We start from the raw sequence: 13,205 nt of genomic DNA, 5'->3' as shown, positions 1-13,205 counted from the left end.
TCCCCGCGGCCGGCGAAAGAACTACATGCCGTGCTGGGATAAGGAGTGCAAAGGCCTCTATTTCGACTTCCTCCACGCCCCTCAGGGCAATGACACCAACAGTTCGGCAAAGCTGGACTCAAACAGGAAGGAGCGCTGGACAGAAGCCGTTGAATCAATCGATTCCAGCCGCAAACACGGAGAAGGCCTACAGTGAACAACTTAACTGGCAGATCACGTGCCTTTCGTCAACAATGTCCCATTTCAGCAACTTCCATCGCCTCACAACTTGTGGAGAACGGGAAATACAACTTAGGGATTTTCTTTAGTCTATTGATAAAAAATAAAACGAAAAAAAAGTCAGCAGTCCAATATTATATAGCTACCGTACCTTCGCCTCTTTAAATGCACTATAGCATACTTGCATGATCAGTAGCCTAGTAGTTTACTGGCTTACATCCCTTAGTGCAAAGTGACCACGTCTTACAATAAAGCTTTTATTAAAAAAAATACATAATGCATTATAAATAGAAACAGTGGTTAGGCTACTGGCGATAAACTTTTGCTGTCCGTGGGAGCTCGTATAGCCGTTAAAGAACTATTTTAACACATTTTGTTTGGTGTAAAATACCTTTCCACGTAAATATCGCTGGCAGGAGTAGAGCATTTGAGAGAAGAATCACAAACGTAAGTCGTAGGCTGATAGGCCTAAAATCAGCCAAAACAACAAAAGACTGTTCTCGTTTTGAAAATGACCTACAATGGTTTTGGGCCCACAGTAAATTCAATGTCGTGGAATGTTATAATCACCTCTTTCTTTCACCAAATATGCAGTGTTTCAATTCTTGTTGACGCAGTTAAATAAAACCACTCTCTTAAAAACTTTGTGTAGTTGATCACGGAACGCTTTCAGTCTCCATGAATAAAGGATAAAGTTGACAGCGCTGTTAGCGTGCGACAAAAGGATTGTGATATCATACGCGTAGGTTGGAATTTCCGTCACAGTGTTGAACCTAAAGCATAGAAAAGTGCACTGGTGACAAAGATAGGCTATTATTTATAGTTTAGAAGATGTTTGCATGCATTAACCAATGCCGTTAAGAGGTCAATTTAGGCCTAGTAGTTTACTAATGAGAGGCCCAAGACTCCCATATAAAAATGCAAAACAATTGCAAAGAACATGCGTTGTTGTTTTTAGTTTTGAGACCTCTTGGAAATATTCGAAGCCCCTATAATGATCTCACCTCCAAAAGTAGCCACTTGTACTGCTGTGGTAGCTTTCAACCCAAATAGAAAGGTTTCTTATTTTTACATTGCTAGACCGGGTAGAAATGAAGTTTTGCAAACGGGGAGGAAATTTAAAACTTTAGGTTACCAAACTGTTTGGGTTCATTCAGTTTTTAGGTGCCGTAACTAGAAAAATCGAATTTTTTAGTTTCATTTCAAAAGCAGCTGATTTACATAATTATAAGATTAAGTCGAGAATAGCCCAAGTTGATTTTACAAATTTACACTGAGACATTTTGAAACAACCTTGCCTACTTAGGTATGCTAAACGTTCAGTATTCTTGGAAATTAACCAATGAAACTTTAAAATTTTACTTCAATTGCATTAATAAGTCCAAAGAATGTTTTCATGCTGAACGTACATCGGTTAACTTTTTGTTTGTCATACTTTTACCTCGCTATGGTGTTCAGTATGTTAATAGGCAGCCAGCAGATGGCGAACGCGAGCACTATTAAGCCAAGGACAGCTGCCGCTCTCATCTCCTTCTTTCTTTTAAGATGACGTGCTTCGTGAAGGCGACGTTTGGTGGCCAGACTCAAATCAGTGCCTGTCCTTGACCGTATTAGTTGGGGCGTCGACTGAAACAAAGTAAAATTGTGTTTTCAAATGGTTACAATGAGCTTTGAGGAAAAGTATCGATAAAAGATTAATGAGAATCGGTTTTATCGAGTATCGGTCAGTCCAAAACGGAATTGATATTCTTATTCTTTAGTAGATTGATCAGCTGTGACCTTTCTCATGATCTGTCTTTGCTTTGGTTCTATCCATGGCTTAGGTTCTATCTTTTATTTTTGTTAAAAATTTCGGCATGCTTTCCACTCCCTCAATTTGATTGATGTTGTCAAAATATTTTATTTTCTGTCGTCTTTTGTTTGTTGTCCTTGCACCATCCCACTCATCACTATATTTTCTAATGAGGTTCTTCTTGCAATGAGTTCGAAATATTATGGTTTCCCAAGGTTGATGTTATGAACTAGATTCCAGTTATCGTCTATTTGTTGGGAAACAAATTCAATTGTTTTTCTTTCCATCCAGCTAATGCGTAATCATCTCCGGTGACACCACGTTTCAAAACTTTTTATTTTTTTAATGTCACCTTTTTTGTATGTCCAAGTTTAATTTCACATTTGCTGAATATTACTGCGCACTTTATGAACATCATTGTGTGATTATATAAAACAAATCTATCCCAGTTCAGTTGGTTTTACTTTCTAAACACTAACAGCAAAACTAATGCGTGGCAGACCATCAGAAAACCTTAAAAGCGATGCAACGCCAACGTTGTTAAATAATGTTGACCGGAAATTTAGATAACGAAAAAATTTTGCTTTGGTCACAATACAAAATAAGCCGTAAAAAGTCTTAGGCTTTGTAACAAATTCGCAGATAAAAATATATTTACTACATCCTACATTGAGCTAGTAAAACCACAATACTATAGCATATAGCCTTATAGCTATAGCATTGCAAACAAGATATAATCTTTTCTGATACACAAATTACAGATTGTGTACAATTGCATAAGTTTGTTCTACCAAAATTGTGGAGTTGCTTGCATTTTCATGATAGCTTTAACCAGACTCACCAAATGGGAAGACCCGGTAGAACTGCAAGTATTCCGTTCTTTTGAGAACTTTGACCTAATTGTAAATAGGCCTTCGTTACTACGTGATAAAATATGTTTTTAGACAAACAAAATTCGCAGGCCTGTATTTAACTAAGTTTGAGATAGGGACCATGCAAAATAATGGCGCAGTGATAAAATGCTTTTCTCAGGTGTCACATTTTAGTTATTTTGTATTCACTTGCCCAACATTATGTCAGACATTTCTAATTAAAGCTGTTCTTCATTCCATAAAATTAAGTTTTACTCATAAATCCTCCTTCAAACCTAGCAAGCAAACTTAGGAGTCGTTTTCTCGTCGGTCTAGTGTTTGTGATCTTCTGCCTTCTTGAATAGTTAAGTAGACCTGGACCCAGAAGAGTTAACAGGGGAGGTAATTATGGACCAGGGGCCCGGGAGAATTTTAGTGACTAGTCCTCTTTCCAATGGGATGGGAACTTAAAGAAATCACCTCATATCCTTTAGATATAGCCTAGCGTGTTTTTCTACAAGTGCTTTGATTTGAGGCCCGAGTATTTTATTAGTACCGGGCTCAAATTATGTTCTCAATGGTTTTTCTTGGACCTAATTAGTATTCCCACCCTTTGGCATAATCATAAGCAAAAAGCGATTGATATTCACAAGTTAGTAAAGTAGGTTATTTGGCTGCTCTTATAGCATGTGGATCAACACGCCTGGTACTTATTCATTTCTAAGTGAAAGAATAGAATTATTTTGATATTGTTTCTTACCCGTTATGAGATGGACATGAATTACTTTCACATTTTCCCTTGTTAGCAAGAATGCTGAGCTTAGCCCGAAGCACTTTTTCATCAAATCCATCTGCAAGTAAATTATATTTAGTTTACTTCATAACAGGCAGTAGTGTGGTAGTTTTATATAGTAAACATAAGCTATAGTTGTTGCACGAGCCTACATTATACGGTGGCAGACCGGTCCAAAAGATTGGTTACAGGAACTCTTAAAAATCTGACAAAATTAAAAAAAATTTAAGTTTAAATAGATCCAAGTGTTTAATATTCTATTTTGATCCATTTCAGATGGTACAGTTTGACATTCTTTGACATAATGTAACAAACTAAAACCGACGATCCAAAATGAAGTAGCCTAAGCCTTGTAGATGTCTTAATATCTTAAGTAGTGGTAGCGGGCGTTGCTAATCAGCATGCGCGCTCATAGGCTATTTCATTTTTCGCTTACGCTGTTGGTTGAGTCTTGCAACAGAGTCAGTATGCTGAAGCAGGCCATTCACTGTTGGTATTGAGGATGTATCTTCAAAATAAAGCATTTTTACGTTTTTAGAGACAAACAAAAGTAACAGATATCTGTAATTCTACACATTGGCAATAGGCTACGTGTTATTTTGCTGCATTTGCCACTATTTAGGCTTATTTTTTTAGATTTTTAAGTTTGAATTTAGAGAAATATCTTAACTTTTTCATTTCGATTGGACACAGGTTGACCAAACTCTTCATTAGTTTTTGTACAGAAAAAAAGGCTTGTTTTCATTTCTTAAGTTAATGCAGCTCCATAAAGAATGTGCCATCTTACAATTTTTCTCCTTGTTGCCCTAAACATGCCCCCTGTGTCATGTATCTAACAGCATGGCAAGAAAAGTTAGTAATTACCAAGAATTTCTTTCCCCAGCACTTCTCCATTTGAACTCTCGACTCTTTTTTTATTTGTGGATGCTTCCTTACGAGGGATAAGCAATGATGTCTATAGCAAACAATAGAAGTTTTTACGCTTTTTTTAACAGCCTCTGTTATTTCAATACTTTGTAATGCTTTTAATTTTCAAAACAAGTCTGTTTTATATATTGTTTTTATCAACAAATTTTGAAAAATCCGCTGTTGAAGTTTTACTGCAAAAAACACGTATCCAAGCAACATTCTATACATATTTTTCCTTCATCTACGCCGTGTGGAGTTGCTGCTAAAGCAGAATACATTATTTAAGACGTATTCAATAGCACTTTTAAAACTCACTACAAGAATATAAATATTTGCTTCAAACTGTTAGCTTCATGACGTTCAATGACAACTTAAAATACAAACAGAAATGCAGCAATAAGAAACCCTGTGGCAAACGCTACACAAACAATTTCATCATTTTTCCATCAATTTTTACAAAACTTTCTGCTGACTTTTTTCGTTTATTGAAAATATTTCCACATAACAGTCGTCTATTTGATTTAGTCAACGCATTTAACATAACCTACATACGGTATTTGAAATATATTATCTTTTTACGGTACAAGAAACATTCAATTAATGTTCCTGCTAGTGTTATAAAAATACCCAAACTAACGACATAATGATAAAAAAAATCAATACAAAATAGATTACTCAAACTAGGGCGTCTCGCTAGACGCAGATGCAAGACAATATTAGTAGCAGGTACGCCTACATTACATTGTTCTGCAATGAGTGAAAACACATCTACCTATACGGTTGACAAAATGTGCACATAGAGCAGGAAATGTCGATCGAATCTGAATTCATTAAAGCAAGCCTCAACTTTTTTGGGCTCCAGCAAATTATTGTCAATTTTTTTATTAGGCCTCTTAGAGTAGCCTACTAGTACAATACAAAGATACTATATTCAGACAAGGATCCTTTCCGAGAATTCGAGTAAAGCAATAAAATTAATATTTACACGGACGCTTAATAATTTAAGTCGATTTTCATTTGCATTGACAAACCAGGTTTATGTTGATAAACTGTTTGAGACAAGTTTACTCAAACGACAAAACAAAACGATAAAGATATTTTAAGGTCAGGTATACTCAGGGCCGTTGAGAGGATGATTAGGGCCCGTACCAATACGATCCTTGTGCATCCAATGAAGACATTTCTAAAAACACTGCACCATATCCAAACAATACGCGGTGGTTTTGTCAAGTTCTCTGGCCCCTTGCAAAAGGGTAGGAACTCCTAAAATATCCCTGGTGCGCGTCCAAAAGTACCCCCGGACCCCAATCTCCCATCAACGCTACTGGGTATAACGTTTCACCTGATGATTGGATTTTCCGTGATCCATTATTTCGTTTTGTTTATTCCCATTGTTGATGACTGATTGAATGAAGTTTGTTTTTCTAAAAAAAAGAACGTTAAACTATAAGGTACCGTTCCCCTAATGAGCCATTTTTACAATGATTCAACGTCTGCAGACGTTGAATCAATATAAAAAATAACTGATTTGCTGTCTGGCTAATTCAGCCACACACAGCCAACGACTTCAAACAAGCCATTAAACTTTTAACCTTCTTAAAAGACACTGTAAATTAATTTCAAGTGGAGAAGTCACCTCAGTAGCCAAAACCCTGTCAAACGGTTCTGTCAGCTGACATCACCATGTCGATAACTTGCTCAACACACTATCAAAAGGCATAATCTATTCTCTTGTATCTTCAGAGATTGTAATAACAATAATAGTGTAATCTTTTGGTAACAGTGAACTTTGACATGTTTGTGTTTTTTGACAAAACTATGACTTGTTGAATTTGTAATCTTCTTACAAAAAATATTTTGATATATTGAGAGCGCGACAAAAGTGTATCAATTAAAACAAACATGGTTTAAAATGTTTAGTGTGGCCTATGTGGCCGAGCATCTTGAGTAGATGACATCGATTTGTATTGCGAAGGGACGGACAAGCTATGAGCAAGACATCAAAATCCGTCATTTAAAAAAAAAATTAAGACGTTATATTATATTTATAAAAATGACGAATTTTGCTGTTTGACAAAAGACGGTTGGGGGAAACAAAATGAAGATTTGCAACCTGAGAAAAAAAATTTTTTCTGTATTATGTAAGAAGTGTTTCCAGTTCTGTGTGTGGAGGTTGACCAAATTTGAAGTTCTAGGTTCCATTTATGTTTCTACTTAAAAAATTAGTTGCATTTTAAAACAACGAAATGAGTTAAATTTGATTTCTTCAAAAAATTAATGTCGTAAAATGCCAGATGCGGTAAATGTAGGCTAAAAGCAAAACTAAACTACTTAAAATTGATCCTATAGCATCTAAACTCGAAGGTTGCAATGCATTTGCTAGAATTCTAAAATTATTTTGCAAGACCAGTTGGTTCCTTGGAAAATTGGTTAAAGAATGATTTCATTTAAAACCTCGAGTAGTTGTTTAATGTTACTTTGTCTATACTAAGTGTTGGTTGTTTATAAAAAAAAATGTAAAGTTGTGTTTGGGCCATCTAAAACTACATTCTTTTAGTTTATAACAATTTATTCACAAACTGAGTGCACAAAAAGTATTTATTAAATGTACTATATTTAAAAAGTCAAAATAAACCACATTTCCTCGTTGAAAAGGTAACATTGTTTGGTTTTTGTAAAAATACATTTTAAGCAGCAAAAGTAAAAGCCCTTTTTTTGCAAAAGAAATATCCTGTGTAGCTTTGCCAAGCGCGGTATGAAAACTGAAAAGCTCAAATTCGAAAGGAGTAACCCGAACGCCAAACTCAAAGTTATGAATTTATAGCCCGGACTTTTTACTTTGCATACGGAACTTTTGAATTTGTATCCAGAATAATTTATTTTTTGTATTCTATGTTCTATTTTCGAGTCGACATTTAAGGTATAACGTTAGATAGAAGACTTCTTCAGAAAGCAGTATATTCCAAAATTAAGCGGCCTACGGTATTCATTAATTTCCATAATTAGCCTAAATATTCCAATTTTCTATTCAAGATGCTGACTAATTTAATTTCTACTTGAATATTTCACTCAAAGTTACACAGTGGATAATTCATACCTCTTCAGATAAGGAGAGTTTTTATTTGTTTTGTTGTTTTCAGGATTCTTCAAAGCCAGCAAAGGACTTGACGAGGGAGATGGGCTCTTTGTTAATCGTAGAAAAATGATAAAATACAAGATGGCGGAAATTATCAAAGGAGGTAAAACGCAAGTGGCAAAGTTGAAAAACAAGTAGTCCTCATCCATAACCTGTAAAAAAATCTTTAAGTATTTGTCTTAATTCACAGAAAAAATTCATAAACATGAAATGTAATAATAAATTTACCGGCTATATTTTATTTGCCTCTGCTTCTGACGAAGCAAAATATGGCATAATATGAAAAATATGGCCGTCAATAAATATAGGCTTAATCAGCCCAAAACCAAAATAAATTTGTTGAAAAAAATATTTTCGAAATTATTTTGACATGAATCTCAAGCGTTTAAGATCATTTTAACTGCGAAGCATTTAATAAACTAAACGTTTTTTTACATTCAATCTTTACTATTCTATTGTCTATATTTCCTTTATTCTTACTTCAACAAATTTGCACGCCAACATGGTGTTATCTGTTGAGGGTGTCGTTGCCAATGCACTCGAACCATCTGCTATTTCCATTGGTGATGTCATAGGCGTAGTAGCGTTTTTATTGTCGGGATCTGCAAATAGATCAAACGGCTTTGTTGATACGCTGTTAAAGCGCGTAGGCCTAAGTGTTTACCAACGCGTAAGAAAAGTTTGTTTACAAAATTACGATCAACAATAGCTTTTTGTAAATTCTGGTGGCTTTAAACTAAACATCGTTTCAGGTACTATGAGCATTTATATAAATTCAACATTTTTAACAATAAAACAGCGTAAAACTAACAGACAAAGTATCAACCTGGGGTCACGTGATCACCGGTGTAGTTCAACAAGACTTCATGTACATCGTTCCAACCCAACATTGGCAACAGACCAATCAGAACAGACACAATCCAGGTGAATACGATAATTGTACACGCTCGTTTCGCGGTTAATTTCATATAGTGGATTCTTGGATGGCGGATTGCTAGGTATCTGTTTAAGACAAGATTAAAAAAAGTTTTAAATGACTAACTGGTGGTTAAAACAGCAGTTAAAACAACAGCTATTTTTTTAGGGCTGGTTGAAACAAAAATATCTCACAATTTCGAAATTATATCGTTTCTATTTGAATCAAAATTCTTGTTTTTGTTTTAAACGATTTGTCAATAATAATTATTCAAGCTTCAAGATTTATCCATTTAAACTTTTCTTTACAGTTTTGTTAAAGATATCGGAACATATCTCTAAATCTCCGTTTGAATTTATAAGTTTTTGTTTTAAACGATTTGTCAATAATAATTATTCAAGCTTCAAGATTTAACCATTTAAACTTTTCTTTACAGTTTTGTTAAAGATATCGGAACATATCTCTAAACCTCCGTTTGATCTGCAATGCAAAATGGGTCCAAAATAACCGGTGCTGCAAACGTACCTTCATTAGTTAGCTTAAGTTCAAACAAACTCATCTATGTACACTATATATTACTTTATTCTACACAAACGTGGCGATGTCTTCTGATAATAACCCAGCCAGCAAAGCAGCCTTTCTTTACATTGATCCAACATCTGCAGGTGTTATATCAATATGAAAAAAGACACATTTCGACTGTGAGGTGGCCACAAATCACAGAAAGAAGATATATTTAGTAACAAAAACCTTATAAAGACCTTTCAACTGAAATCGCCATCAGATTAAATATGGAAATCTGGGTTGGTATGACAATGAAGGACAGCATGACAATACACAGCTTCGGAGAGTTGAGGGGTAAGCCGAACTTTGTAAGGATTGCTAAGGGAATTACGATCACTCCGACGCTGAGGTCAGCCATTGCCAATGACGTCACAAACATGTACATGATCTGGAAAACATAGTTAATTAAGTTTGATGAACAATATTCCGACGTCAGTAAAATTAGGTCATGTGTTTGGTTGCGGTAATGAAGGGATTTTAGAGTAATGGGAATGATTCATTCAAGAAAATAGCTAAAATATTTATCCATAAAATGCTGTTTACTCCCACAAGCCATGTTGAATTTGTGACTACGAAAATATGATTACCATAACATACCCTACATTTTCTGTTAAATTAAAACAGAAAAACATCTTTTTTGCTCGTTAATATTAAATTATTAATGCACACCACGTAAATTTCTGCCAATAAAATTACGACATTTGCTCAGGCACAAAAACAATTTTTCTTTTACAAGCAAGTAACTGACATTCATGTAGGCTACAGATCAATGCTGAGAGGGAAAATGAAGTCTATCTGAAACCTGTACTTGCTTTAATGAAACACTTAACTGCTGTATGCAAGTTTAAAAAAGCCAACACACCCCAGAGTTGAAAGTAGACCTATATTTTGGGGTACAAGCCCATTTTCATCCCCACGACGAGAATGGACTTAAAAAGTTCTTAAAAACTCAAAGTTAATCCAAATTTTTTCTCAACCTAAAATCCGAAGAGTTAGTCATTAAACTCTGGATTGGCTGATAAATAAAAAAAATAGTCTGCAAATCCCTTCCCAGACAGCAAATCAAACGTTGAATCAACGTAAAAATCGACAGATTTGCTGTCTGGGTTAACATAAGAAAACAACTTTTTCGGTTTACTTACTTTGTTGCGTAGCACGCTGCTGTGTAGAACCACGTAACATACTGCAGTGTTGCCCGCAACCACAATCAACGCTATCAACACTTCAAGAACAATATAAAGTATTGTAAATGCATCGTTACTTGTTGTATACATCTTTGTTATAATCTGCCACGAAAAATTTGAGCTTTAAGTAGAACTTAAGTTACGATGATTTATGTGAAATGAAAAATAAACTGATTGTAAGCTATATAATCTAAACAAGCTTAATGAACGAAAATAATCGTCTTATATTCGCTTTTCAAAATGTCAAATGCATTTTTTCTTTCTTTATTCCTTTTCAAAAGTGTATTCGTTCATAAGCAACGTGATGGACTGTCCGTATACCTTTAAATTTCGCAACAGAGCTGGAAAGATAATGCACAAGATAATTTACAACTGTCAATGACATGCATTCATAGACACATTCTCCAAAAGTAAACTGTTAATCCGTTTTCACCAAGTGTCATTTGACATGTTTTAAAAAATTACAAAATCGTTGACGTCATCAGGTAATAAGCGTAAATTATTAACCTATGGTGCTTCCTTTTCAAAAACGATGTTTTTGAAGAGTAGTTTCCAATTTATTTTTAGATTCTTACACACAATCGAACAATTTGACGTATTTAACAAATTTAGCTAAACTAAAAAAAAATACTTAACGTTTGCCAGACAGTAGGCTACATTTCTATTCATAGCCGTTAACTTTGGAGTAGAATTTCATTTTTTGCAATACCTCTCAGAATTAGAATAAAAGTAGACTTTTAAAAAATAATTGCCGGTATTTACGGGATATCTAAACGTGCATTCTATTAACTATTAAGCCTAACTATTTATTTGTTAACTGAGATCAATTGCAAAACTTTCGTAAAGAGTCGCTCGCAAAGGTTTTGACGTCATAGATCTCCTTTGCAGATTTATTACGCTTACGGACCACTACATTTTTAAGAGAGACTCTGATTAAAGCGTTTCCAAAATCTCTTCCTCAGCAACATTATTTGCTTCAAACTTGGCTGAAGATATCGTATGCATAGAGATCGGTTTCTAGTTTACTATGGCTTAGTTGACTGAAAATAAATCATTTTACACAAGACATGCGGTTTAACGGTTTGCCTATAACAAGCGCACAGTTGTGGATGGGACACCTGCCAGAACAAACTTTTCCTTACAGATTATAGATATGGTGTTTTGTGCTCTTCCCTTTAATTATCACCTGAGTGCGTTTTTGTGCAAGGAGAGACCAAACATTTTCTACAAAGTTTTATAAAACCGTAAATTTTTAAAAACATCTGTTTTTATTTGTTAACAACCATTTCTTATAAGTTGGTCACAACTCACAGAACAGACTAGGATTCCAACACCATACGAAAGAGATTATGCTTAAAACAATCAAATGTATAGGCCACGTCATATGAGTACCGTAACATTGCCCTAGAAATATAATTTGCAGGCTTCAGTAGGCTACTTCAAAACATATTAGGGACCAGTGGCTTTTCAAGTCCTTTCAACAAAATTAGTAGCTTTCGCAACTGAAAAAGACTGAGCAAGTAGTTTCTTCTTCTTACATTAAGTTTCTGAGATATCTTCTCTTTTCTCTTTCGAAGAAAATTTATATCTTCTCAATTTAGAACAGTTCCACATAGACTAACTAGTTTTATCCTTACATCACAAATTACCTGAATTTTTGTGACAGCTGGATTCTGTCTTTCGTTACTTGGTTTCTGTTTGGCGAAAAAGAAAAAAAGAAAAAAGAAAGGTTTCTGTTTGTCAATCGATTCGTTGGAAACCTACGTTAGTCTCTAAGTCAGCACTTTAGAAACTTTCAAAACTAATGAGAAGTAATCCCACAAATTCATAACAAGTTTAACATGAACAACAACAAAAATGATGGTTTGATCTTAACAGGTCATGGAAAGTTGCATTTACACTGTTTGCTAGGGAATGACGTCAAACATGTCTAGTTAGTTTAAAATATTGGAAATACCAAGTTCTCATCTATATCTACAGAAATTTATTTACATTTTTGCTCTTAACCCTTCTAGCTCTTTGTGCAGTCGTAAATATTGCTAGAAAAGTAAATAGCCTACATTTCTAATTTCAATATTTGGTGTTAGCGGTGTCTTATAATGAACATGTTTTGAGTTTTGCTCAACTTTACGAATGCTTTAAGGTTCATATAATCATAATAATAAATTAATAATGTTATGGTTTTATTTATTGTCGCTCTACAACTACTACGGTTTTTTAGCGACAGGGCTCAATTTTGATTTTATATCAGGTTTATGATGTCAAAAATCACATAATTACCCTACTCATCCTTACTGCGTTATGCAAGAAAGAATACAATCTGCACCGTTTTTAAAGTCTTCGGTGACCTGACTTGGAATCTATTTCAGATCTACCAGCGTTAGAGACTAAGCCGAATATGATAACTACTTGGCCACTGAGCTGGTTTCAAGGTTCATATGAACGTGTAGTTGTTTGGTTTTTGATCAAAAAAAAATTTATCTAAGAAAGACAAAATCAAGGCAACGTGTTTGTCTCCAAACAGAAAAAAAGACGATTCCTTCATTTTTACATCCAAGGATTGAGATTATTTTGATCGGCTAGTTATGGCAATCCGGCATGGCGTTTGTGTAGGCGATGGCAAGCACACTCTACTAATAGATCAGTAGAAAAGTATATAAGACTAGCTTTTGGTATTTCCTTAAACATCTTGTTATCTGCATACGTTTTTCTTGATTGTTTACTTCTTGCCGATGGCGATATAACTTTTACGAATGCAAAAAGTTAAGCTGCTTTAACTTAAATTGCACTTAACCAATAAAGTATTTCATTAAAATAGCACAGTCAGAAATAGTTTGTCAT

At 34.6% G+C, this 13,205-nt stretch overlaps 1 protein-coding gene across 1 annotated transcript; it reads right to left on the bottom strand.

Moving 5' to 3' along the window:
- Positions 1-468: 468 nt before the first annotated feature.
- On the bottom strand, positions 469-10,456 carry LOC145774730 (uncharacterized). The gene is made up of 12 exons (XM_082586028.1): positions 10,323-10,456; positions 9,378-9,568; positions 8,527-8,702; positions 8,181-8,302; positions 7,662-7,852; positions 5,907-5,988; positions 4,520-4,610; positions 4,092-4,163; positions 3,623-3,713; positions 2,853-2,907; positions 1,661-1,845; positions 469-992 (listed from the first exon to the last, which is right to left on the bottom strand). The coding sequence occupies exons 1-12, from the start codon at positions 10,452-10,454 to the stop codon at positions 818-820; spliced, it is 1,563 nt and encodes a 520-aa protein (XP_082442154.1). The 5' UTR covers positions 10,455-10,456; the 3' UTR covers positions 469-817.
- Between the last annotated feature and the right edge of the window lie 2,749 nt (positions 10,457-13,205).

This window comes from Aplidium turbinatum, chromosome 7 (assembly GCF_918807975.1).
Source record: "Aplidium turbinatum chromosome 7, kaAplTurb1.1, whole genome shotgun sequence".
Classification (NCBI taxonomy): Eukaryota; Metazoa; Chordata; class Ascidiacea; order Aplousobranchia; family Polyclinidae; genus Aplidium; species Aplidium turbinatum.
This window is presented reverse-complemented; position numbering and strand designations above follow the sequence as displayed.